Raw genomic sequence first — 25,099 nt, 5'->3', positions numbered from 1 at the left:
TAAAAAAAAATGTGAAGGAGGTGGTGACTTACATGATTACTGATGATCTGGAGGTGAAGCCAATGTCTACCATCTCTAGTATCACCTTTATTAATAGGTATGTATTACTACAAGTTACTGGTGAGAACAAAATGGAAGTGACCACGACAGTATGATTCCCATATTTCTCTTAAATATTTTGAATTATGAGTTTGGGCAAATGGCCATCAAGAAGATCATTCCAAAGAAAAAACTATCAAGATATTAGGTGCCTGAAACTAGTCTGTAGAGGAATTAAAGAAATAGGAGACTCATTTTTCATGAACAAGAGGGCTGTAGACAGGGAACCACATATTTTCTGAGACATATTCAACAGTCTTCTCCTGCATCCAAATAAACAAATAAACAAGATGCTTAGCATTTTGAAGCTGCCCATAGATATGTGCACACATGCATGAGTGAGTGTGTGTGTGTGTGTGTGTGAGAGTGAGAGAGAGAGAGAGAGAGAGGTCATTGGTTGAATCCCAAACACCTGTAGCCAACTAGCCATTTACAGAGAAGCCTGCATTGTGTTTTCGATTGGATGAGTTAATAACATTTCTTAATGCTAATTCATACCTTTGACATGTGCATGAGCTCCTTGGGACCCACATCACCATGCCCTTCAGCGAGTTCTTCAGCAACTGCTGCTCGGATAACAGCCGCTCCAACCTCTGCTGTAATATGCCTAATACTGCAAGGTGCAGCATAATATCAATGTCATAACACAAGCTAAAACCATATTCCCGTTAGAAGCTCACATACTACAAGCACAATGACATCATAACCTCCATTTTTCTTTATCTTAAAGTACCAAGACACCAAGAAAGCTGAAAAGCATAACATGATTATAAGCAAAAACGCTTGCCTGACAAGCTCAGCAGCCTCACAGACCAATGACGAGTTTTCTTTACCATTATTTTATTTCCTCTCATAAAAAAAAAAAAAAAATAAAAAAAAAAAATCTTCAGTTGCTTGTGTGGGCCACTGCACGTAGGTGAAGTCATTGGTATGCAAGGCCATTGGCCACTTCGCCAACATTGACTGTCACACCTAGGGTTTTAGGTATTGGTATTGGAATGGCCATAACATACTGGTACAATACCAATATGTATCGCAGGTATTGGCCAAAAGGGTGCTTTTTTTATATTTTTGGCCAATACAATCAATACCGGCTGATACATATCGATTTTGGATCTGACCGGTACCTAATACCATGACTTAAATCTCACAAAAGAAAAACTCTTTAACGAGGCATTCAAAAACCAATTAATTACTTTTCTACAATTTGAATGCAAAGCCCATTACCCAGAATGGAATCATCACTCGAGTATTCAACCCAAAAAAATAGATTTCACGTCACTTAAACCTAAATGACCTCACTATTGATAAATTTATTTCTAGGATAGAATCTCATTCTTATGCCTGCAGCCCCCCACCCTTCAATCTTCATGGCACTTCATTTTGGCATTGTTTTAAATGCTCCATTTTGGGGAGAGGGGGATATGAACTCATTTCTATATGGTCATTGGTCTCCAAAAGGTCCCTTCATCCCTTGTCCTCCAAGTATTTTTCAACATTTGCAAAACAAAAATATACATGCCATGCCAAAATTCATTCCCCAGAGTTAACTTTTCTTCAATTTCAATTTAACCAATATGATAGTATTTTAAATTAACTCTGATCTGAAGAACTCAACCATGTATTTAGGGATTGTCATTGGTTCCAAGTTAAATCAAAATTTAACAGGATCAATTCCAGATAACTCGCCAATCCCACCTCAAAACTCGGTTGAAATACGTGTTCCCAGTACTGCTGCGCCTGAGTTTGGACAGATCCGGCTGAACTCAGCCAAGTTTTTTTTTTTTGGCTAAAAAACCAAGTTAACTTGAGATTGGCAGTGGCTGATCCAATGTCCAAATCCAATCACCAAACCCATGAAATAAACTAGTCAATGAAAGGTGGTCTCTGAGCCAGAGTTCAGGATATACCTTGAAATTGAAGGGTATAGGATGCCTTTCTGGATTTCTTCATCTGTGATATATGACGCAAGGCTGTAAAAAGAAACACCAATAACAACAATATTGTATATTTTCAGTAAATCATATTAACAAGATATAAAACAAATACTCCAGGTAATGTATTTCAGAGGGGCCAAATGTCAGATTCTGGAAATGACAGTTTTTGTTAGGTTCTAGGGGCCAAATCTGAATCTAGAGGCCTCTGAAGGAAAGTTATGGATAGAGCCCTATTTTTTATTTTTCCCAACAAATGGACAAATATTTTATGATATCAAAAGTGGGGTGAGGACCCTGAGGTGCCCAGAAATATACAAGATCAACTCCTTTGAGGGATTTAGTCAAACAAAATGTTTGATAAAAATTAACAATTAATGAATCATTGACTTCCAGATCAAACGACCGGGAAGTTAGAAACATAACTATGTGGATATCAAGTCAAATTGATTAACCGTTACTAACAAACTCCAGAGTAGTGCTCATAACCTGGACGATCAATCTTCAATCTATCATATATAGTCAACTATTAAGTTCCAACAGTGTTCTGACAAAGATGCTCAAAGTTCCATTAGCTTTGCTTCTTTTTATCAATAAATTTCCTGGTTTAACACACACGCACAAGGCACAAACACACACACACACACAGAGTTAACCCAAGATGGAGCACAAATTGGTCCACCAAACTTCCCAAGTCAGGAGCCATTACAGTGTGTGTGTGTGTGTGTGTGTGTGTGTGTGTGCACGTGTGTTATTATGATTCTGGGGGTAGGGTTGAGGCCTTCCCAGAGCAGGAAGCACTGAGATAGCTGTGGGTGAAAAGCCCAGGCTGAGATAGTCATTTCCTTTATTCTCTTTCACCCTTCTCAACCCCCCATCTGTTTTATTCTTCTTTTTTTACTTATTTACTGTAACATTTAAGAGGTATAATTCAGATTCTGATAAAAGTTTGCAGAAATTAGAACCGATCAGCAATCCTAGTGGGAATAGGAGAGAGATGGATCTTCTCTCTTTCTCTCTTCTATACTCTGTTCAGCCAGGTCTTCAATCAGGGTATTCCAGGCCTCATAAGGGTCCCACAATCCTTACCTAGTCACTGTTGGAAGCATTCAACTGTTGTTCTTGAAGGTTCTTCTCAATTTTCTCTCCTAATCAGAAAATCAAAAAAGCTTATAGCTACACAACCAGCCGTCAGAATCCTCTCAACTTTGGGGGTTTTTGTACCCTCCCTAGGGACTATCTACGCCCAAGAGTGCAACTCAATCGGACTCCTACAGCCTTGGCCGCACCTCTCTCTCTCCAACTCTATAATAGGTCTTTCTCTCTCCTATCGGATTGGGTTTTGGGCTAGTATTGCTCCTATATGGGTATTGTATCCTTGGGGATTTATTTGATGGTATTATTTCTTAGTTTCTTACTCCGATTTGTATTGTTTGGGGTTATAAACTGCAGAGTTAATTACTTGTAATCTACTCCTGCATTAGAAGGTTATGAAGCCCTATAACAAAGTGCAACATACAAAACCCAACCACCAAAAGCAACTAACTGCTAGAGACATCAAGCTTAACTTCAATGATTATTCTTTAAAAAACTTAGTCTGCTAGGAATTGGAATTTTACATAAGACTGTGTGATATTGTTTGCTCTGGACTGCGAGCCTTGATACCTTATCCAATCCATTGGATTCTTCAGAACGAAAGAAACTCAAGAACCATTGAAGATGAAAAGAGAGGTATCTCACGATTATGTCCAGATGTGGAACATTTGTTGACTGAAAGGGCTTTCTCAACTAAATATTTTGAAGTTATCCACATTAAAGATCTCAGCAGCAGACACTGCGATTTGAAAATTTAGGTACAACAGATATCTGCATGTGTCACTTTCTGTTTTCTGCGAACAGCTAATGTTTCTCTGTGCGTATCCTTTTCCATACCATGAAAGAAACCATTTTGGATTAGACTGTATTGGTACTACAGGGTAAGAACCAAACATTCTCCAGGATATGGGAATTTAGTAGTAGGAGATCCTGCAGCTGCTATAGGGCTAATATATGACTATAAGTGAGGGTCCTTGTCTCACTTCTTCAGATAAAACTCAAAAGTTGGAGTTGAATCATATGATGCATTGCAAACTTTCCACTAGAAATACTTTTGTTACTTGTATCTATCCTATCCATTTCTACACAAAAACCCGAGTAGAAGGAGATTTTTCAAGTAAAACCCTACTTTTAATACTGGTGTGACCTGACAATTATACTTTTACATGGATTTACCTGAATAATGGAGTTGGAATCTAGTGTGAAACTTTAGTTCAAGTGTCTTCAAGGGGTAGCCACAAGTGGGAAATGTTTTGCAGTGTGGTTCCTCTACTCAGTTCCATAAAACTGGTCAGTATACCTAACCTTTACTCTCTTGTAAACTTTCACATAAAAAGGGATAAGTAAAAGGCCAATGATGCTAATTCCAGGACAGTAATATGGAGGATCTGACAGGCAAGAAACAAAAGGGTCTTCAAGAGTCATGTGTCTCAACTAATGTGGTGCAGTCCAGAACTGGGTCTAATTGGAAACAACATTGTATGGTGGGTTTCTACTAGCAAGAATCTAGGGGTGTAAAGTCTAAACATTTCAGATAGCACTATATCAGGAGTTGGAGGGAATACTTCTCTTTTAGCTCCCAAGTCTAAGACTCTCAGTGATATTTCTGCATCTTGATTGATACTCTAACCCACAATTACTGTCATCTTTACCATTTTGAGTTTCAACATCCCAACTTATTCTGTCGACAGTTGTCCTCACAGACCAAGAGCAACATGCTGGCTTGATTGGTAGCAGCAAGAAACAGAGCCAAAACGCATAAACTGGACACAGAATAGATTGAATTCATCCAATGTGATGAGATCTCTTGTGACTGCAAGAACGGTGACTCTGGCAGTTACTGTCCCTCTCCTCCCAATTCTTTGAAAAATGGAATGAAGGGTACAAACCGACCCGGAGAACAGCCAACTTTCTCTCATCTGTTTAATTCATCCAAACCCCAATGTGAAACCATGTGCCAACTGGAGCAATAAGAGATCGGGAAGGACTGTGAACTCTGTGAACAGTTTTCACATTTCCCCGATCCTCCAACCATGGTTTCCGGCAGTTAAATTGCTGAAAAAAATTGAGAAAAAGTACCCTCGATATTCAATATGATAGTTCCAATGACCAAAATGCAGTATGTCAGATGGAAGTATGAAATATTGCCTGCATTTTTCCATCCTTTGATGGTAACGCCCAAAGTTTGTTGATGGTAACATCCAAAGTTTCAGACAGAATGCAATATGGTCTGCATTTTTCAATCCTTTGATAGCAACGTCCATAGTTTCTAACAGTGCATTTTGGGTCATTGAAACTATCATATTAAATATTGAGATCATTTTCAACCAAGCATAATAAATAAAGAAAGAAAATAGATTGAAGTTCTCTTTGAGATCATTTTCAACCAAGCATAATAAATAAGAAGTTCTCTTCTTGATCGTTTTCTTCTTTTGAAATTTCTTGAAGTTTGGACTCGTCTTGGAAATCATGCCAATAGATTTCCAAACTACAAAATAAGGGGGTCAAAATGCTTTAGAATTTCCGTATCTCAAATGCTGGTGGACTCTCTGGCCAATCTGCAAAAGCAAGGGTTCCCAACACTAGGTTTGCAAGATCTACAAATAGTTGTCCACTCTCTCTCAATGCTTTAGAATTGCCAGATCAGCAAATGCTTGTGGACTTTCTCTGGCCAATCTGCAAAAGCAAGGGTTCTCAACAATAGGGTTGCAAGTACAAACAGTGCTACTCTCCCACATTAGTCTTGCTACTCAAGACAGATCTTGAATTGGTTGCTCAGCATCTATCAAATCAGGTCGAGCTTACAGTGATTCATGGAGCTTTCTTGACATGTTAAAATTTTCTGTCCTCTCTCCCCCACTCTGGTGGATGCCACTGTTGATTTCCAGGATCAGATGGGACAAGTGTTGTGTTGAAGAAGAGTGTAAAGTGGCAAAGGGAAAAGAACAAAAGAAAAACATGAGCTTCCTTACTACATGTGTTCTATTATCATTATTCTGTGAGGCAAACACCCTCACAGTGATCATCAGGTTAACATTTGTATTCCTTTTGTGTCTATCCTAAATAATTCCTTCATTGTACAAATCAGGTAATGGATTTGTAATGAAGTTCAATATATTACCCCTAATCATCGATTACCACATCTTAACTCTCAATGTTTGAAAAATAAGTCAAAAACAAATTTCTACACAAAAAATAATTGGTGGGGCAATATTGAAAAATGAGTGAGTTAATGCTTTAACCACTCTTTAACACCTGGCAATTTTCAAAGAGGTAGTCATTATGGGACAGAGACTATTTGCTTCAGTATTTTACTGTTTTATCTGGAAGCCAATCAGTTTAGGCTACAAAAGTAAAAAAGAAATTTTGATAAAGTAAGATTACGAAGCATGTTGGGCTTACCATTCAGCAGCTACCTGCAGCATCCCATCCGAAATAAATTGAGCACCAGAAAGAAGAGCTCCCAGACCAACACTGAATTTAATGTAATGCCCCATCAGATATGGAAATATTGCTAAGGTTTCTAATGGTAAAAATAATATGAGAGGTTCTCAAAACACTCGCAAATGGGAGAATCAGTACGCACCCTGGAAACAAATACATGTTATTTGCCTGATTAACATGGCCTATCTTTCCATTCCCTGCACACAAGAAAATGGTGATGAATATCACTACATTTGAATGAAAATGTCAAAAAATGTTCTAAAGTGGAGCACACTGTAACAGAACCAGTCCAAAAATGTGCCACCTTTATGTGCAATCCATGCTTTCCTTCTCTAAAATCGGATCCATGTATTCGACCCCATTAAATTGGGATAAGGCTGAGTTGTTGTTGTATTAGTGCCAGGGCAAAGCATCAAAATAAAGTTCCAGAATATATATATATATATATTTTTTGGTGGGGGAATGCAATGAGGAGAAAGAAAAGGAAAGAAAGGGTGTAAAATCTGAACAGAAGAGGGAAAAATACCAAGATCAACACTTTCAAAAGGGCTCCCACTAGCAAAAATTATGTTTTCTCCAGCATACTTGAATGCTTCAGTAGGTGTGCATTCAGCTGTTTCATAGAACAGAAACAAAGATAACATTAATAATAGACAGGTCACAACTAAAATAAATATACGGCACCCCTGCCAGAATGAATGTGCTTGGAAAGACAAACCCTTCGCTGTAGGGTTTGACATTGCAAATATTGCGGGCCTGGGGGAATCCGACCTTTGCATAGCTTTTAGCACCTGTCATAGACTTCCAAAACGATGTGTCATTGTCGAACAATACAAACATTGAGCCTTATCAACTATTACGAAATAGGCAAATATTCATAGCACATGCAAACACCAGGTAGAAAGCGTGTCCGCAGCTCCAGCAGTAAACATCAGGTGTTAGAAGTGATGTTAAAGAACCAAAATGCACTTGACTTATCCATTTAACTAAATCACATTTAAATAAGTAATATCGGTAGAAGCCATAATTAAAAAAAAAAAAATCTTAAATACAGAATACATTTTGGGATCAATGTAAAAGTAAAATGTATTCAGAAAAAAGGGTCCATATTTCTAAATTGCCATGCTGCAGTTCAGCTGACACAACTATCCAGCTCGACAATCTCCCCAGGAATGGTGAGTTATCACAATTAGTTCACTGAGCTGGTATTTTTGGATTTCTTTTACCATATATCAGGGATGGGAAGATTACTCAATAAGTTTTTTTTCTAGTTAATTAGGAGTTTGTTCTAGAACTTAAGCAAGTTGGACCCATCTCTGCTATCATTTTGTCAATGGATGACTCTGGAAGGGAAACGTGAAACTTCTGCATACCATTTCCTAAGGGATCAGGAATGAAATAGGTAATTGTAACAGAACCTACTCCCATAAAGATATATGGATATAAATGAGGCTCACATAGGCCTCTTAAAAAGCCTTTTCTAGATATTTATAGGATTATGACTGATACAGAAGCACAAGTTTCTGATTCTTCTTTTGAAAGTGGAAATAAAAACACCAGTTTGGCTCCAACTCTAAGAAAGCAAGCATTCAATTGAAGTTGTATCATTTACTGGTTGGCAAGCTCTCTATGCTAAAGGTGCTGAGGAGATGAAGAGTTTGCTGCTTGGACCATTAAGTACCACTACAAGTCTCTTTAGATTACTGGCCCCTCCAATTTCTATTTCACTAATGTATTGGGTAGAAGATATGCCTCTTACAATTCAGTTCCTCTGAAGGATTGGGGTCACAATATTATTCTCACTATGACTCAGTTTACAGTTGTCCTATCATAACCCATCGGAGGAAATATATTTTCACGCTTCCTAATTGGAATCTCGAAGCTCCTAATTTTTAAGGTGTAAACTCCCTTCAGATTAAACTGGTCAAACAGATACCCAACTTTTCTCAACACATTTATCTATCATGCATGGAGGGTGGAAATTTAATCCTACTATTGTTATGATACCTTTCCAATAAGAGAACATAAGTATTTTTGTCCTAACAATGCCTACAGCAAATGAGGAACATGAATAAGCTCAAAGCCTCTTGAGGCATTCTAATTTGTACATGAGGTCCACTGTTGCTTTTTCCTGGGATATGAGGTGAGCTGAGTCATGCATGGTACTTCTGAAGAGGTAATGAACGGTTGGAACACTGCTGCCAGGGACGAAGGGTTCAGCCTTTCTGGGTACCATTTTATATTGTTAGTTACTCCACATAGCTTGATACCAGAGACCTTAGGTACAAAAAGTCTTTTTTCTTATTATTATTATTTTTTATAATAATAAAATTGCTTACATATTAAGGGAAAAAGAAACCATCCTCACCTAACCACCAAACCACTTGCCTAATAATACAAACAAGTAACAACAACAACAATCTCAGCCTTAACCCCAACTTAATGGTGTCGGCCAAATGGATCCAATCAACACATGACAGGAAAAAGACCAAACAACAGAGATTGAAAGAAGAGAGAAGAAGGGTGAGAGTAGAAAGGCAAGAGTATGAGGAAAGAGGCACAGCCCAACAAGTCAGGAGAGTCACAGCTACATGGGGTCGGCTATATGGACCCATGCCCTCCAATAGGCTCTATCCAACCCACTTACCCAATAATGCCCACCAAGAAAAAGAAATACCGCACAAGAGAAGATGTCATTACAAATAAAAAATTAATGGAGGCCCATAGTAGAATAATATACAAATACATAAATTCTAATCAGCGATAATTGAACTTGTATCAATATTGTCCAACAAAAAATTCATTTAATTGTTGGTATTCCCATTTTTATCTCAAGACATAAATTTAGTTTCATTCTGGAGTCAATTAGAACAAAATCCAATCTTCACAGGCTTATCCTATGATATATGCAACAGTATATAGAACTACAGGAGACAAAACAAGGCCATTCAGTTGCACGCACCTCCTCACTGAAGACACCACCAACCCCAGACAGACCTAGAAGCACATGGGGCTTGACCTTTTTGACCTGATTAAAAATAATATTGGTTATTGAAAAATGGCGCAGATTTCTTTTTTCTTTTTTAGGAGCAATGAAAGACAGATAGTCAAACTGAAAAAGCAGATCTAAAAAACTTGAAACATGGCATCAAGGAAAATCCCATAAGAATTACCACTTCAAGAAGACTAGCCCCCTCCCTTAGTCCTTCAATCTCACCAGGACCAAAACCTCTGGCAAAAGGTGCAGCTGCGGGATCAATATTTTCTCTCTCTTTTGTCAAAAGGCCCTGCACCAAAACCCATTCTTCTCAAGCATGAAGGAAAAGTTGACCGGTTAATTTGCACAAACTGAATCATTACGTTTAAAATTCAAAAAAGTAGGGTCCCCAACAGAGCTTTATTACGAAACTCTTTCAATAACTCTGCACATGATTATGAAAATTTTCACATTAAAGGCTTCAAGCATATGCAAGAAGCCAGAATCACTTCTTCCAATCCAAAAGGAGACGACGGAAAAAAGGATAATTAAGGGAAAATGATGACCACGCTGCCATTATCATGTGCCTTCTCACACTCTCTCCTCCCTTATATGTGGCCCCTTCATACAAAGCGTGCAACATCCTCTCACGTGCTCCCATTGGCTTGGCAAGGGAGATTCCATTCCACACTGGCACTGCTGATCCCATGCCCATAGTTTACAGTATAGTCTCTATATGTTATCCAGTCTCTACTCATTTTACTTACTGAGAGACTAAATTTACAATTACCCCAGACATTTTCTGTATTATTGATCACAAGTATGCAAGCACAACAGAAAAAATGCAAGGTTGAGGAATTAATTTCCATGGACATGATAAATAGGAGAGAGGCCTACTAGAGTGCTTCCAAAGTACATCATATATGTATAAATAATTTACCCATTTTAACGAAACAGGTTAAGGATGAGAATGCAACAAGCAAGAATATATGCATACATCTTTATCTAGTAGCCAGAACTGAGAGTTTTCCATCTCACTGTTTCCCATCATTCTTGAAACAGCCTGCTTGGCCACATTCAGAACACCTATTCCTGCACTGAATCCAGGTAAAGCAACAAAGTGAAGCTGCAAATAACAAGACTGTGGACTTAAGTGAGAACCAGCACACTAGCAAGAACATCCATAAAATAGAGAACCAAAGAAGCAATTCTTTATGTTGAATTTCTTAGTTACCTTCCAGCTCCCACTACAACTATTTTTTGTTTCACAAAATCATTCAGTGGTCGACCCTGTGCTCTAACAGCGCCTAGTAGTCCCGCCAGTGCAACACCAGCAGTTCCCTATTAAACATGAATTGTGATGACAACAATGTAAGTATTAAATAAGCATGCAAATCTAATCCCATTGGCAAGCATAGGTGTGAAAGATTAACCATTCAGAAGGTATGATTGATCATGAAACCTCAAGGAGACACCCACCTGTATGTCATCATTGAACATGCAGAATCTATGGCGATATCGTTGCAGAGTTTCAAAAGCCCACTTCATTTGAAAATCTTCAAACTGATAAAGTTTCAAGAACATCATACAGCTTGGATAAAAATCATTGAAGTAGGAATTATTATTTCTTATTTTTGAAAGAAACAGACCTGTACAATAGCCTTGGGCCAACGTCTGTGAACTGCTTCCATGAATTCATCGACAATAGCTAAATATTCTTCCCCTTCCAACCTTGGTTGTCGTAATCCTAGATCTGCAAGACAACAAGTTTTATTACATCAAGTAAAAAGAACAGGTTTACCATAACAAACTACACATTCAATTAATGGAGTCAAAGTCATTTGAAAAGAAAATCAAGGGCAATATTAATCCACACAATGGCGTTAATGAAATATAAATTAGTCATTGAAAATAAATGTTTAAAAACTCATAACTATCTTGGATCAAAGTTTTAAGTCATAGTCCCTTCGAGGAAGATTTATCCTTGACACAAAGACTAAAAATATTGAGACACTTTGAATGCTCAAATAATCACAAGAAACTTTCCTGAAGGTAAAAGAAGGGGTGAAGAACAGAAAGGTTAAACAAATGAAAGGGGTCTGCCCAGATAAATAACCATGTCCTAGAACATACAACATTTGGACCAATTTTTTGTGCAATAGATATCAAACCATATAACATTGAACACAACTAAGCCTACAATGCTTGCACTCGAATGTCCTTCCAGAATCACAAATAGGAGGCGTTTGTCCAGAAATGCAAGGTCTTGTCACTAACATCAGTGCCTAAGATAGAGTAGATGAGTGATGGATGTATCACACCTTTCTTTTTTAACTTACAGGAACCTTTTTCACAACTATATTTTTGAAAAGTTCACCAAATAACCTCTTTAAAGACAAATTTTAGAGTTGAAACTTAGAAATGGTTGATCGCGTCAAATGTGTTTGTGAAAAACTGCTTCAGGGGCACCAAATACCATGCTCACCATGAAGGACTGTTTAGTACCAAGCACTTTGGTACTTCCTGAATTCTGTTGTTCCACATTCAGATCTTCTTCAAAATCTTGACAGAATTCTCACTATTAGCCTTAACTTTAAAACACTGTTCTAATATAAAGAAAGGTCAAGATGGGCAGTCTCTATCTATGTTGAGACATGACAGACGTACGGAAGTGATTGACATTTGAGGCATCCATAAGAAGTTCTTTTCATCATATTGTACGGCAGAGAAAAGGACAAGCAAACAAAAATCCTATATTCACATGCTGGAACAAATGACTGCCAAAATTAGTTGTTCCATCAACTAATAAAATAACAAAGAAACTAAGTATACACTAGGTCCACCTAACCACATATAAGAGGCAATAAAAATAATGGTGTGGGTTCCTGTAAAAGTAGAAATAGCGTAAATGGTTCTACTCACAAAGTTCATCTTGAAGAAGCTTCTCATTGTTGGTTCCAACATCAAGCATAACTGGAAGTATCTGTAAGATAAAACTTGATGTTATCTCTGAGAAAAAAGTTTAATCAGATACAATAACTAGATCAAAGGGGAGCACCTGTGTGTGTGTAAAAATAAAAAAATTCTCCATGACTGAAACAACATTATAAAGAACACAAATGTTGATGAAATAGCAAACTTTATTAGATCTCTCACCAAAAAAGGTAGTCAGCTTTGAGAATCTCACAAAGCGATAGTCAGCTTCTCAAGAAGCTAAACTAAGTATGAGAGAAATGTTATCGATTGAGTGGTCTCTTCCTGTTTTAATGGCTAGGGCTATCTTCTTCTTGTTCTACTAGTAGTATTATGGTGTTATATTGTTGGTGTATGAGTGTATCTCTCTTTTACCCAACTTTTGAATAAAAAAGTTCTGTTATCCATAAAAAGAAATTAACCTATGTCCATATGCAGAATATATAGATGTGTAATATCATAATTGTGACAGTGATTCTTCATTTCTTCTAAATGGGTGAAGGATTGGACCATCACACCACAAGACAAACAACTAGACAGCGACAGGTGAAAATATTTCCCTGGATAAATATCTAAACTCCCTACATTGGCTGGTCAAGCATATCCGCTTCCTCATTAGCAGGTCCTGAAACCCAAAAGAAAGAGACAGTTATGGATGAGGTAAGATCCTGAAATCTCTCTTATCACACTAGGGTTCCCCCATGCGCTGAAAGAGGACTAAAGTTTAAAGCATCACCCCTGTTGCAGCTCACAGGCATTAGTATGCAACCGTACACAGCATCACTCAAATTTATAAATAAATCAATCTGAGTGTTTGTGCATGTACATGCATACATGGCACATGCGTATGTGCGTGTGCGTGTGCGTGTGCGTGTGCGTGTGTGTGTGTGCGTGTGTGTGTGTGTGTGTGTGTGAGAGAGAGAGAGAGAGACGCATCCACACCAGCTCAGCCCCACTGGGATGGAGTGGTAGGAAAGAAAAAGATTAGCAGGAGACAGTACATACTCTCCGTGGGTTGATGCCAGCAACAGCAACATAAATATCAAGTTTCCCGACAGTTATTCCAATTCCCTGAACTCCAAGATCTCCCAGGCCAAGAATACGGCTGCCATCTGTCAGTACTATCATATCCACCTGTGTAAATACATAGAAACTCAATGATATAACAAATCCAATAATGCACAAAGCCACAAGGCACAAATTTGGCCACTCCAAGTATAGGTACTATAAAAAACATAGCCATCTTCGTTTAAAATAAAATGAAAACTCCAAACACAAGTTTGAACAATTAAAAGTAGGCACATAACTAGACGAGAATAATGGAAGTTTGGATCATTGGCCTGCATATTTTGGATCAGAACACCCTTTTCTAAGGTACACTACTTGAGCCAAATATGAACCATCCTGGCTGCTTCCTGATTATGCCTTATTTTTGCTTTTTACAAAAACTAAACCACATGATAACCTTATTAGTATCACTGAACACAACAGAAGATAAGTCGAAAAGTACACAACTGAGCAGCTTTGATATTTTAAGCATGACAAAACATCCAAGGCTACCATCAAAAGCGCACATTACCAGTCATGTAGAAATGCTTTGATGAAATTCTTTGGAAACTTAAAAACCGGAGGAAAAAATAAAAGAGAGAGGAAATACTCGATGAAATATTCTAATTGCACACGAATACAAGTATGGGTGTCAAAATCTGAAATTACAGGCATGAAGAGTCAGACTCAGCAAAGCCCCAAAAATAGTATTCAGGGATTACTAAGTAAGGATATAAAGCATTTATATATATATATAACATTTTAAATTGATGAATTATCTATAGTTCTGCATTACATGATTTGTATTACCTTAACATATTATGCTTAGTCTAAGGCTTGTTTAGAATTATTCTTAGATATAAATAGTTCCATAGCTATGGTATAAAATAATAGTCAGTCTAGGACTAGTTTTAGCTAGTACGAGAAGAAACAAAATTAGCATGGGTATAAAGAAGGGGGCACTTGCAAGCATAGAAGTGGTGGTAGTAGTAGGCGTGTCCATGCCATGTTGACGTTGGAAACTGTGTCCACACATCTCAAACATGGGTACATAGTTGTCATGGGGTCACCTAGGCGGCGATTTGGCATCCCGGCGGAAATCAGAGGGCATGGCAGTACACCGATTTATGTAAGTCACAATTGGCGGCCGCTAGGGTCGTATAGGCATCGCCAAGGCAGCGCCATGGACGCCATCTCACGCCTATTATACTAATTGATCGCGCCTTTTTTTTTTTCACTTGCTACTAGGTGAAACCGTGAAATACAAAAAGAGAGAAAGTCGAAAACCCTCAAAGCTGACCTGCCGCCTCCAACTGCTGACCTTCTCCTTCTCCAGCACCGGCAGTGAACCTGACCTTCGAAGTTGACCTGCGACTACTGACCTTCTCCTTCTCCGGCACCAGCAGTGAACCTGAACCCTCGAAGCTGACCTGCGACTGCTGACCTTCTCCTTCTCCTTCTCCTTCTCCTTCTCCGGCAGCAAAACCAAGGTAAGGGGCCGCCTTCGACGTCTTTCTCCTTCTCCTTCTTCGTCTTCTTCATCATATTCTTCTCTGCTTCTCTTTCTTCTTCTTCTTCAGTCCTTCTCTCCTCCTTCGTCTTCTGCTTCTTATTCTTCTTCTTTTCTGCTACTCTGCTTCTCTGCTTCTCTTTCTCCTTCTCTGTACCTGACGAGTGACTTCCTTCTCTTCTTCTCTCCTTCTCTCCTCCTACGTCTTCTGATTCTTCTTCTTCTTCTCCTTCTTCTTCTCTGCTTCTCTTTCTCCTTCTTCTTCTTTAGTTCTTCCCCTTTTCTGTTCCTTCTTCTCTTCTTCTCTCCTTCTGATTTCTCTCCTCCGTCTTTTGCTGCTTCTCTTTCTCCTTCTTCTCTGCTTCTCTTTCTCCTTCTTCTTCTTCGGTTCTTCTCCTTCTCTATTCCTCCTTCTATGATTAATGTTTCATAACAGCATAAATATAATTATAGAAATATAGAATTAGTTCTTAATCGAAGTATTGGATTGCTTGTTTTACTGCCTTATTTTAATCCTTTCTTGGATCACTTGTTAAGTTGTTTCTGACTACTGATTTGAATTTTTTTTGGATTTTGATGTTGTTCTAATGGTTTTTGGTTAATATATATATATATGTTAATGTTACTGTTTAACAAGTGTTTATATCTTTACAACTTGTATAGTTGTAAACTTAAATACTTAATGTGTATGTTACTGTTTAACATACTTTGTTACTCTGTTTTATAAATTATAACTTGAATTTTTGAGTTGATATTATCATGTTAATGTTATTGGTTAACATTTAACATACTTTGTTACTCTGTTTTGTAACTTGTAGGATAATAGGACTATAAGAGTTCATAATGGATGGTACTATTGGTGGTAGTAGTGGGGGTGATAATATAAGCACGGCTGCATATGATCCGTCCAAAGACCCAACCATGAAGGCCAAGTCAAATGACCCTGGGTGGAAGTATGGGTATTGGCCTGACCTTTCAGACAAGAACCATATTCAGTGCACTCATTGTCGAAAAAATCTCAAGTGCGGAATTAAAAGGTTAAAGCAACATTTGGTGGGTGGATATGAAGATGTTGCTAAGTGTACCAAGACAACTATAGCGTTTGCTACAGAGATGAATGCAGCTCTTATGCGCAATAAGAAGAAAATGATGCAAGACATTTTTGATGATGATGATGATGATGTTGATGATGATGATGATGATGCTAATGCTGATGCTGATGTTGATGCTGATGCTGGTGCTGGTGCTGGTGCTGGTGCTGGTGCTGATGTGGATGTTGATATAGAAGTTGAAGGTCATAGATAGTCTAGAAGGACTCCTTCTACAACCTCTAGACTTATTCCTAGCTCTGGGACAGCTGCTAAGAGAAAGAAAGTAGTCATTCAGCCATAAGTAAGAGGCCCCATGGATACTCATGTTAGACAGACTCCTGAGCAAGTGGTTGCTGAGAGGCATCTTAAAGGTAGTACTTAGACTACTATAGAGAACCGGTTTAGATCAGCGGAAAAAAAAAAAGAGAGAGTTGATAATCACATTGTAGACTGGGTTTATCAGTGTGGTATTCCATTCAATGCTCTTAAGTCGAGGAGGTTTGAGGTGATGGTGGAATCTATTGCACAGAACGGATCAAGATATAAGCCCCCAAGTTATCATAAAGTGAGAGTGTCATTGTTAAAGGCAGCAAAGGATAGAACTACAGAGATAAAGAATAAATATGAAGAGTATTGGAAGCAGTATGGATGCACTCTAATGACTGATGGGTGGACGGATAAAAGAGGAAGGCATTTAATTAATTTCCTCGTTAACTGTCCAGAGGGGACTTATTTTATAGAATCTATTGATGCATCTAATATATCTCAAACTGCAGAGAAGTAGTTTGAATTGATTGACAACAAAGTTCAAGAAATTGGTGAGGAATACGTTGTGCAAGTTGTGTCAGTTAATGCATCGGCTTATAAATTAGCCAGTACAATGCTGATGCAGAAGAGGACAAAACTATATTGGACTTCTTGTGCAGCGCATTGCATTGACCTGATGTTGGAAGAAATAGGATTCTTGAAATCTAATAGGAATGTGATAAGTAAGGCAAAAAAAGTAACCAACTTCATCTACAGGCACACATGCATTCTTGATGCAATGAGAGCTAGAACAAATGGGAGGGATCTTGTGAGGACAGCAGCTACTAGATTTGCAACTGCATTTCTAACACTTCAAAGCTTGTTAAAACATAAAGATGACTTAAGACATTTGTTTATTTTTGAAGAATGGACTAGTTCTAATTTGGCAAAGACCGAGGCTGGGAAGAAAGTGGTTGAGACGGTGTTTGCTGTAGCATTTTGGAATGGTGTGGAAAATTGTCTTAGAGCTTCAAAGCCACTTCTTACTGTCTTGAGGATTGTGGATGGTGATGAGAAGCATTCTATGCCCGAGGTTCAATTTGCCATGGATAAGGCAAAAAAGAAAATAAAAGAAAATTTTGGGGATAGAGAAAGGCAATACAAGAAAGTGTTAGATATTGTTAACAAGCGTTGGGAGATTCAGATGGGGCGTCCTTTGTATGGAGCAGCACTATTTCTTAATCCTGACAAATTTTTTTCTTATAAGGTGATGATGGTGGCTACAAAATTATATCTTCTCTACAGCTTGCATTTAATGAAGTCATTGAAAGAATGATACATGAACCAGCTTTATAAGACAAGATAAATACTCAAGCCACTTTGTATAGATATTCTCGAGATGGTTTTGCCTAGAGATGGCGATTAGATCACGGGCAACCATGAGTCCTAGTAAATAGAGTACATTGTTTAGTTGTTTTGTTTGTGTGATATATTAAATATTAATCTAGCTATTTTTATATTCCTTTATTTTTTATAGTTACTTGGTGGGGTTCATTTGAAGGTCATGCTTTTGAGCTTTCAAAGGTTGCAAGACGTATTCTAGGGCTTTGTTGCTCCTCTTCTGGTTACGAGCGCAACTTGAGCACATTTGAGTTTGTAAGTAGCTGGGTATTACATCTATTTCATATTTTAGACTTTTTATTTTTGGAACAATAACTTTGTTTGTTGTTCTCTATTGTTTATGAATTCAGATTCATACCAAGAAGAGGAATAGGGTGGAATATCAACGTTTGAATGATCTAGTCTATGTTCAATACAATCGCCGCCTAGAAGAAAGGTTTCAACAAAGGCGCCTCGATAACAGAAATTATGATCCACTTGTGTTTGACGAACTAGATTGGAGTAGTGAGTGGATGATTGATGAGCAAGTAGATGATGTAGTCCATCCCAATGCTGATCTCAAATGGGACGTTGCTGGTAGAGCAATGGGGGCAACAATGGAGGGGCCCAATTGACCCAGGAGAGCTCAATCATCAACCTCTGGAGGAATATGTGCTACACATGCCGTGGTAGAGGGAGGGCTGTTGGGGAGTCATCAGAATCAGATGGGGAAGAAGATTTGGAAGAAGAGGATTATGTGAATGATGACTTGGATGTCATGGATAACTTTGGTGAAAATGCAAATGCTTCTAGTGGACAACAAAGGAATCTGCCATCTACTGATTTGTTGGATGATTATGATGATTAAGTTATTTGTGTTTGACTGATTGAGTGTTTGGATTTTATGCATTGTTTAAACTTTAAACCTTAAACTTGAACTTTGAACTTGGATGATTAGTTAAGTTTTCTTTTTTTATTTTATGTTGAGTTCATTTGCTATCAAGCTTCATTGCTTCAGTAAGTCATTAATAGCTTAACAGGTTAGCCACTTATCTTATCATTTGATCTATTCTTAGGTTTCCAAATATATATCTCTGATTCATATATGATATATTGACATGTATACCTTTTACTTTGTTCAGGTTGCTCATTCACTTCCAATCATTGCTTTCAAGCTTCAGTCACAGGTTAGCCTTTTACTTTTTACTTTTGTGTGATGAACATGTTGATTTTTTATGACTTGATGTATAACTGTATAAGTCAATAACTTATGTTGATTTTTTATGACATGATATGGCTATGTTGATTTTTTTATGATTTAATGTTACTTAATGTTTGTTTTATATGTTATAGGGTATATATTCTAGGCTTGTAGCATGCTAATTAATCTTAAAAATTAGAGAAAATAAAAAAGTAGTATACTAAATAATTTTAGAAAATTAAAAAATGACACACGGGCGATTTGACCGCCATGGTAACGCCAAAACGGGCGATTCATCCCCAAATCGATTAGCCACCACTCCACCGCCTTGGATTGATTTGACGCCGTGACAACTTTGCATGGGTGCAGCTCCTATTTTTAAGTGTCCAAGCATATGTTGGCATGTTGTTCACAAAATATAGATTCAATTAATCTGAAACATGTATGTCATCACAAGGTTATAGAATGACTCATCTGTTACCATTTTTCAGATATTGACAAGATACCTGTTCGGCTGGCCAATTATAAATCATGGACATCATCTCTCCTTTATCTTTAGCACTGAAATACATCCCGCGTGGACGTCTAAACAAACCTGAATAACTTTGGCAAACCAATCCCACTGTTGGAGTGTATATGACCGGAGCAAAATGTTCAATATTATCAATAAGAACCTGGAGGAGTGAGTGACAATATTCCTTAGATTAACACAATATTAAAAACCTGTAAATAACTGTAAGATTATATTGGTGGTCAAACTTACTCTATAGTATAGTGTCTCATTCCTATCATGCAGTCTGTTCAGGATCCTCCATTTAGCCAAAGATACACTGTCTGCTGGTTGACCACAGGTATTTTTCTCCAGTGATCTATACGACTCCACTGACATTAAAACAACAAAATTATGTAAAATGCCACCAACAATCGAAAAATGAGATATGGATAAATGAAATGCATAGAGATAGTTAAATGCTGATGAACAACATTTACAAATATACTTTTCCATTTCTTTCCTTTTCCCCATAAACAAAGCTTGTTGGAGAACAATCTCATTATTTGGAGAAAAGTGTGTTGACAGGCATGCCATATATTCATTTTTGTTGCAAGAACTGGTCCGCAAAAGGGGGAAGAATCAGAAGAAAGCAAAAAAGCAACCCCGCTGAACCTACAAAGTACAAGATGGTGTTCTTTTGACTGCAATGAACATATATGTGTGTGTGTGTGTGTGTGTGTGTGTGTGTAAGTGTAAGTGTGTTTGTATATTCCTAGTGGGTGTGCCTGTGGCACAACGGTTAAGTTGCACTATTACAACATGTTGATCACAAGTTCGAAACATGGAAACAGCCTCTCCTGCTAAGCAGGGGATAAGGCTGCATAACTTACCCCTCCCAGACCCTGCATTAGAGGGAGCCTCGTGCACTGGGTTGCTCATATATAATATATATATATATATATTATATTCCTGTTAATGAATACAGTTCTTGATAAAGTTGAGGTTAAAAAGAACACTTATAATTTGTATTCTAAGACTAGGCATACTTTGTATTAAGCGGAAACAGGTTAAAATTCTGTAAATGGTTCAGACACTAATTCATCTATAAAAAGGGTTCAATTCTGTTTTTGAGTCAACCCTCTCACCAAGACTTCATTGGTAAATTCTTCATCTCTTCCCTAGATTCTACTCCAATGTTGCATAACAGAATCCTGGCCAATGGCAAGTCCGGGTTATGTTTTCCATCATATTCATTATCTGTTCTCTTTTAAAAAAAATGCACTTTTACTTTTATTCTTTCCTTCAAGAACAATTCCTAAAGTTTTTCATTCACAATCCTTCTTATTTCTGTGTTCCAACTGGTTTTTGCTTTTGTTACTATTATATCTAAAGGGAAAGATTAGATTACACTCTAACTACACACACACATTCGTTATTGTGAATCTCCAGAAGGCATTTCAGGATAAGGACATGAAGCCATAATGACCCACCAATTCTCAGTAAGTTCATAACCATAATACAAGGAAGATTTGTAATCAGTAAAGCACCCAAAGAGTAGTTAATTGCATACAATGCAAGCATGCGTGAATTCTCACAACATATATTAAATACAATATAAAAATTGAGCCAGCAAGTTAGAAAGTTAGATTCCCTGTTGCAGGCTGCAGGCTACCACTACATGTTTTGAAGGTCTGTCATTGACTACATTTATGGCTCCAAAACCCAATCCAGAGTCAAATTACACTAATCATGAAAAGAATGAAAATAACATGAATGATCATGAATACAAGCCTACTGATAAAATTTGGAAGGATGCTCAGGTCCATCACACTCACTGAAACGTTCATATTGCTGCTCAAAAGATATGACACGAGGTGGAAGGAGACCACGGAGCCCAAGTCTATCTCTTTCTGTCAAAGAGAAACCAGTATCCTACTCTTGACAAAATCAAAAAATAAGGTAGAATTACACAATCCTGTTAAAAACAAACCAATTAATGTGAAACCATTCAAATTAACAAGAACTACTAATGTGGAAAGGATTATAACCACACCAGCCTTTCCAGTAAACTTTTTGACTTGTGAATACCAAATATCATTACTCAGTGAGAATTTTACAAAGTTATATCACATTGAAAAACTCAAAGTAGACATCCAGAACATTGATAACCAAAAACTTAATTGACCAAATTACAGAATTGTCTAATTATATATGTCCACCAATATGTTGAAAATTCAAAAAAAAAAAAATTGTTGTGTAAATGCCAAGTAATAATTCAACTGGATTTTCTCCTCCAATATGGCAACAGTTACAACATAGGTATGCAAAGTGGATTGCTTACACCCTATTTCGCCATGAGATGAGACCACACAATTTCCTATGACACATATCAATGCAGAAGTAAATCTTTGGTTTTGCAGTTCTCATAAATTTCTGAAGACATTCATTAACTTGTTTCACGTAAAGCTGAAAGTTCAATTGAAAAACGGATGGGTATCATGAAACATCAAATATCCATGTGAGGAAAAAGTGAATGTAAACAGCCACATATATGTTGCTGCCTATTAATATGTTAGTTAACAGGCACATTCTAAAGTATATGAATCTAAGGAAAGACATGATTTCATAAAGTGGTCTATTGACTGCATTCTACTGTAAGTCCATTCATGAATAAAGTTATGAGCTTTTACATGAATCTAAACCAGTAAATCTCTTTGTTGAATCATGACCAATTTCACAACAGGAGATTGGGGCACACAGGAGGGTGACTGGTTGGCTCAATCACAAAAAATCAACAGTGTCCTCGACAAAAAATTCATGTAAGTACCTCTGCAAAATTTTCAAACAAATAAATAGATCGTTTTTCATATAATATGCTGTGTTTACCTGTGATGGTGAAATGAGAGTTCTTAATTTTTCCTTTTAGATCATGGATTTTTTCTTATGTGTTCTTACTTCTTAGTACCAATCAAAATAACAATAATAAGAAGAAGAATGGCAAGAGAACGCCGCCTGGTTGCGTGGCCCCTACACCCAGACTAGGCCAATGAAAGCGTGAGGCATCAACATGAATGGGATTATTTATTTCACAGGGTGTGAAGTGGTACTTTCGCATGTCCCTATGTCTCACAGCTCAGGGGCCACACAACCAGGCAGCTTTATTTTTCCCTAATAATAACAAGTGATTGCCTTTTAATGAGAAATGCTTATGCAAGCTTCCATTTGCTTCAACCAGTGAAGCGGACTGCTACAAGGTTGAGTGTTACGGTTATGATTCACACTAAAGTAAAAGGAACCATTTACCATATTTAGCACAAAAATTCAGTTTACTTAGCACGGAAATGACTATTTTGTTTTATTTTCTCTAGGGACCAGCAACCGGGTATGTGCTTAGAAGATGCGCAATATCTTGACTCATGAAGCACTAAAATTTCCGACAAGCATTCATCTTAAAACCAACTGTAAGAGTATCAAGTTTTATAATCCACAAGCGATACTACATTAACAACGAAAATTTCGTGATTTTAACTGACATTAACATAAAGCACATCTATTCAATGTCAATCACAACAATTTCAGCAGAGTTCGCCAACGTTCTACAGAACCGGATAATCAATACTAGCCCGATAATGCAACAGGATAAACAGAAAACCCATGCCTCGATCGAAATAGATTAATAGACGATCAATATGATAAATAACAAAATTAAAATCGATCCATAGAGATTGCAAGCTTAACCTTATTAAACCAGGGATCATGAAGAATATCGGTCCCGCGCTTGTGGACGATACAAGGATCCGGAATCACTGCCGAGAACCGCCGCGTCTGGCGTAGATTTGACGCTGCTAGTCTCCACATTTTCAATATAAATCTAGATCTCAGAAGAACGAAACAACGAACTCGAGATCAAAGAAGTGGAGAAGACGGCGGCCTTTTTATCTACTAGGCATCATCCATCGTGAAATTTGAGAGATAAAACGTCAGAAATTCACTGATGCTCTTCATTTGTATCTAGTCAGATTTATACTGATCTTTGGTCCATCGTCTCCTACCTTTTTTGTGTTTGTGCGAAACAGTAAAAGCCAAGAACAGATTCGCACCTGCCCGATGAAAATCACGGGCAGATTCCTAAAGCTGAAGTTAATGGAGATTTGAGAAACCAGAGAGAGTATAAATTTAAAAAAGCTGTAAAAAGTACTAAATGCTTGATGGATGGCTGTCGCTGGAGAGACGATTAAGCTGCCCAATTTGAACGGGCAATAGTCTTGACTTGACATAATAGAGACACAAACTGAGAAGCGTCTTCAAGTCTCAACAGGTGAGAGTGGGATTGGGTGGGGTTTGGGGAAGCCGAAGCTCCCATTGAAGTGGAGACTTTTCTGTTCAAAATAAAGAAAAGGGGAACTTTCTTCAATCAGTTTCGTCGCTCTCAACTTGCTATTCAATATTTCAATGAGTGGTGGGTTCTTACGTGAGAGAGGACTTGATAACCGTCGGATTAGAAGAGGATTAGAAGAAAGATGGGAAAATTATATGATTATCCACTTTTGAGTTTTCTTTTACAAAATTACCCACAAAAAGTTTTGGTCAACAAAAATACTCAAAATTATATTTGGGTTTACAAAACTACCCACCTAAAGTTTCAGTTAACAAAAATATCAAAAATCAGGTTTGGGTTTACAAAACTACCTAAAATAGTGATTCTTCATCTTTCACATATAATCAAGTATTTTTTATATTACTAAAACTTTGAGTGGGTAGTTTTGTAAACTCAAACTCAATTTTGGGTATTTTTGTTAACTTAAACTTAAAATGGGTAATTTTGTAAAGGAAAACCTAATTTTGGGTATTTTTGTTAATTGAAACTTTTAATGGGTAATTTTGTAAAGAGAAACCCAAAAGTGGGTAATCATGTAATTTTTCCAATAAATATTGTCTTACGGTCATTCCACGTTCTTTAAGGCTGTGTTTGGTAGCCAAGAGAAGAAAAGAAAAAAGTACATTTCTTTGGTTAAAGAATTTCTCTTTGCACTTATTATGTCTTCATCCAGTAAAATATTCAGCTTTTAAAATTCAAAATTTCTCTTGAGAATTGTGAAGTTTTCTTTTGCTTCAAAAAAAAATTCTTGCAAAAAATACAAGTAAACATGAGAAAATATAAAAACATAATAAGACAAAAAATGAGTGATTACACAATGATTTCTTATGTGTCTATCACTCTCCTAAAATTAAAAAAATTTTGAATTTTTTTCTTTTCTTTTCTTTTCTTTTTTTCTCTTGGCTATCAAACATACATACTCTTTTTATTTTCTCACAATTTCTTTTCTTTTCTTCTCTTAGCTCCCAAACATAAAAGTGTACTTTTTTCTTTTCATTTCTTTTCTTCTCTTGGCTACCAAACACAGCCTTAAGGCCTAAACCCAAACTCCCTGAGGCCTTAACCCATCACCCCTCGGTGATAAAAAAAAAAAATATAAGCGGATACAGGCTGACTCCGATTCTAATTGATCTGGATTTGACTTATCCAGTTATCCTTATATAGAGTCACAGACACGAGCTGATTCCAATCCACTGGTATCTCTCCAGATCTGATTCTCAAATCAGATTTG

At 37.3% G+C, this 25,099-nt stretch overlaps 1 protein-coding gene across 1 annotated transcript; it reads right to left on the bottom strand.

The window, feature by feature from the left end:
- Positions 1 to 186: 186 nt before the first annotated feature.
- Positions 187 to 23,885, bottom strand: LOC122086646 (NAD-dependent malic enzyme 59 kDa isoform, mitochondrial-like). Its single transcript, XM_042655602.1, has 19 exons — positions 23,229 to 23,885; positions 21,326 to 21,422; positions 19,761 to 19,879; positions 19,504 to 19,671; positions 13,528 to 13,656; positions 12,472 to 12,532; positions 11,199 to 11,302; positions 11,029 to 11,112; positions 10,784 to 10,890; positions 10,547 to 10,646; positions 9,746 to 9,859; positions 9,535 to 9,600; positions 7,291 to 7,363; positions 7,099 to 7,185; positions 6,715 to 6,769; positions 6,531 to 6,602; positions 2,010 to 2,072; positions 598 to 712; positions 187 to 362 (listed from the first exon to the last, which is right to left on the bottom strand). Exons 1-19 carry the CDS (start codon positions 23,346 to 23,348, stop codon positions 291 to 293), a joined length of 1,806 nt encoding a protein of 601 aa, XP_042511536.1. The 5' UTR covers positions 23,349 to 23,885; the 3' UTR covers positions 187 to 290.
- Positions 23,886 to 25,099: the final 1,214 nt, after the last annotated feature.

Source organism: Macadamia integrifolia, chromosome 8, assembly GCF_013358625.1.
Source record: "Macadamia integrifolia cultivar HAES 741 chromosome 8, SCU_Mint_v3, whole genome shotgun sequence".
In the NCBI taxonomy this organism is placed as follows: domain Eukaryota; kingdom Viridiplantae; phylum Streptophyta; class Magnoliopsida; order Proteales; family Proteaceae; genus Macadamia; species Macadamia integrifolia.
Note: the sequence above shows the minus strand (reverse complement) of the source record. Positions and strands in the feature narration are given on the sequence as shown.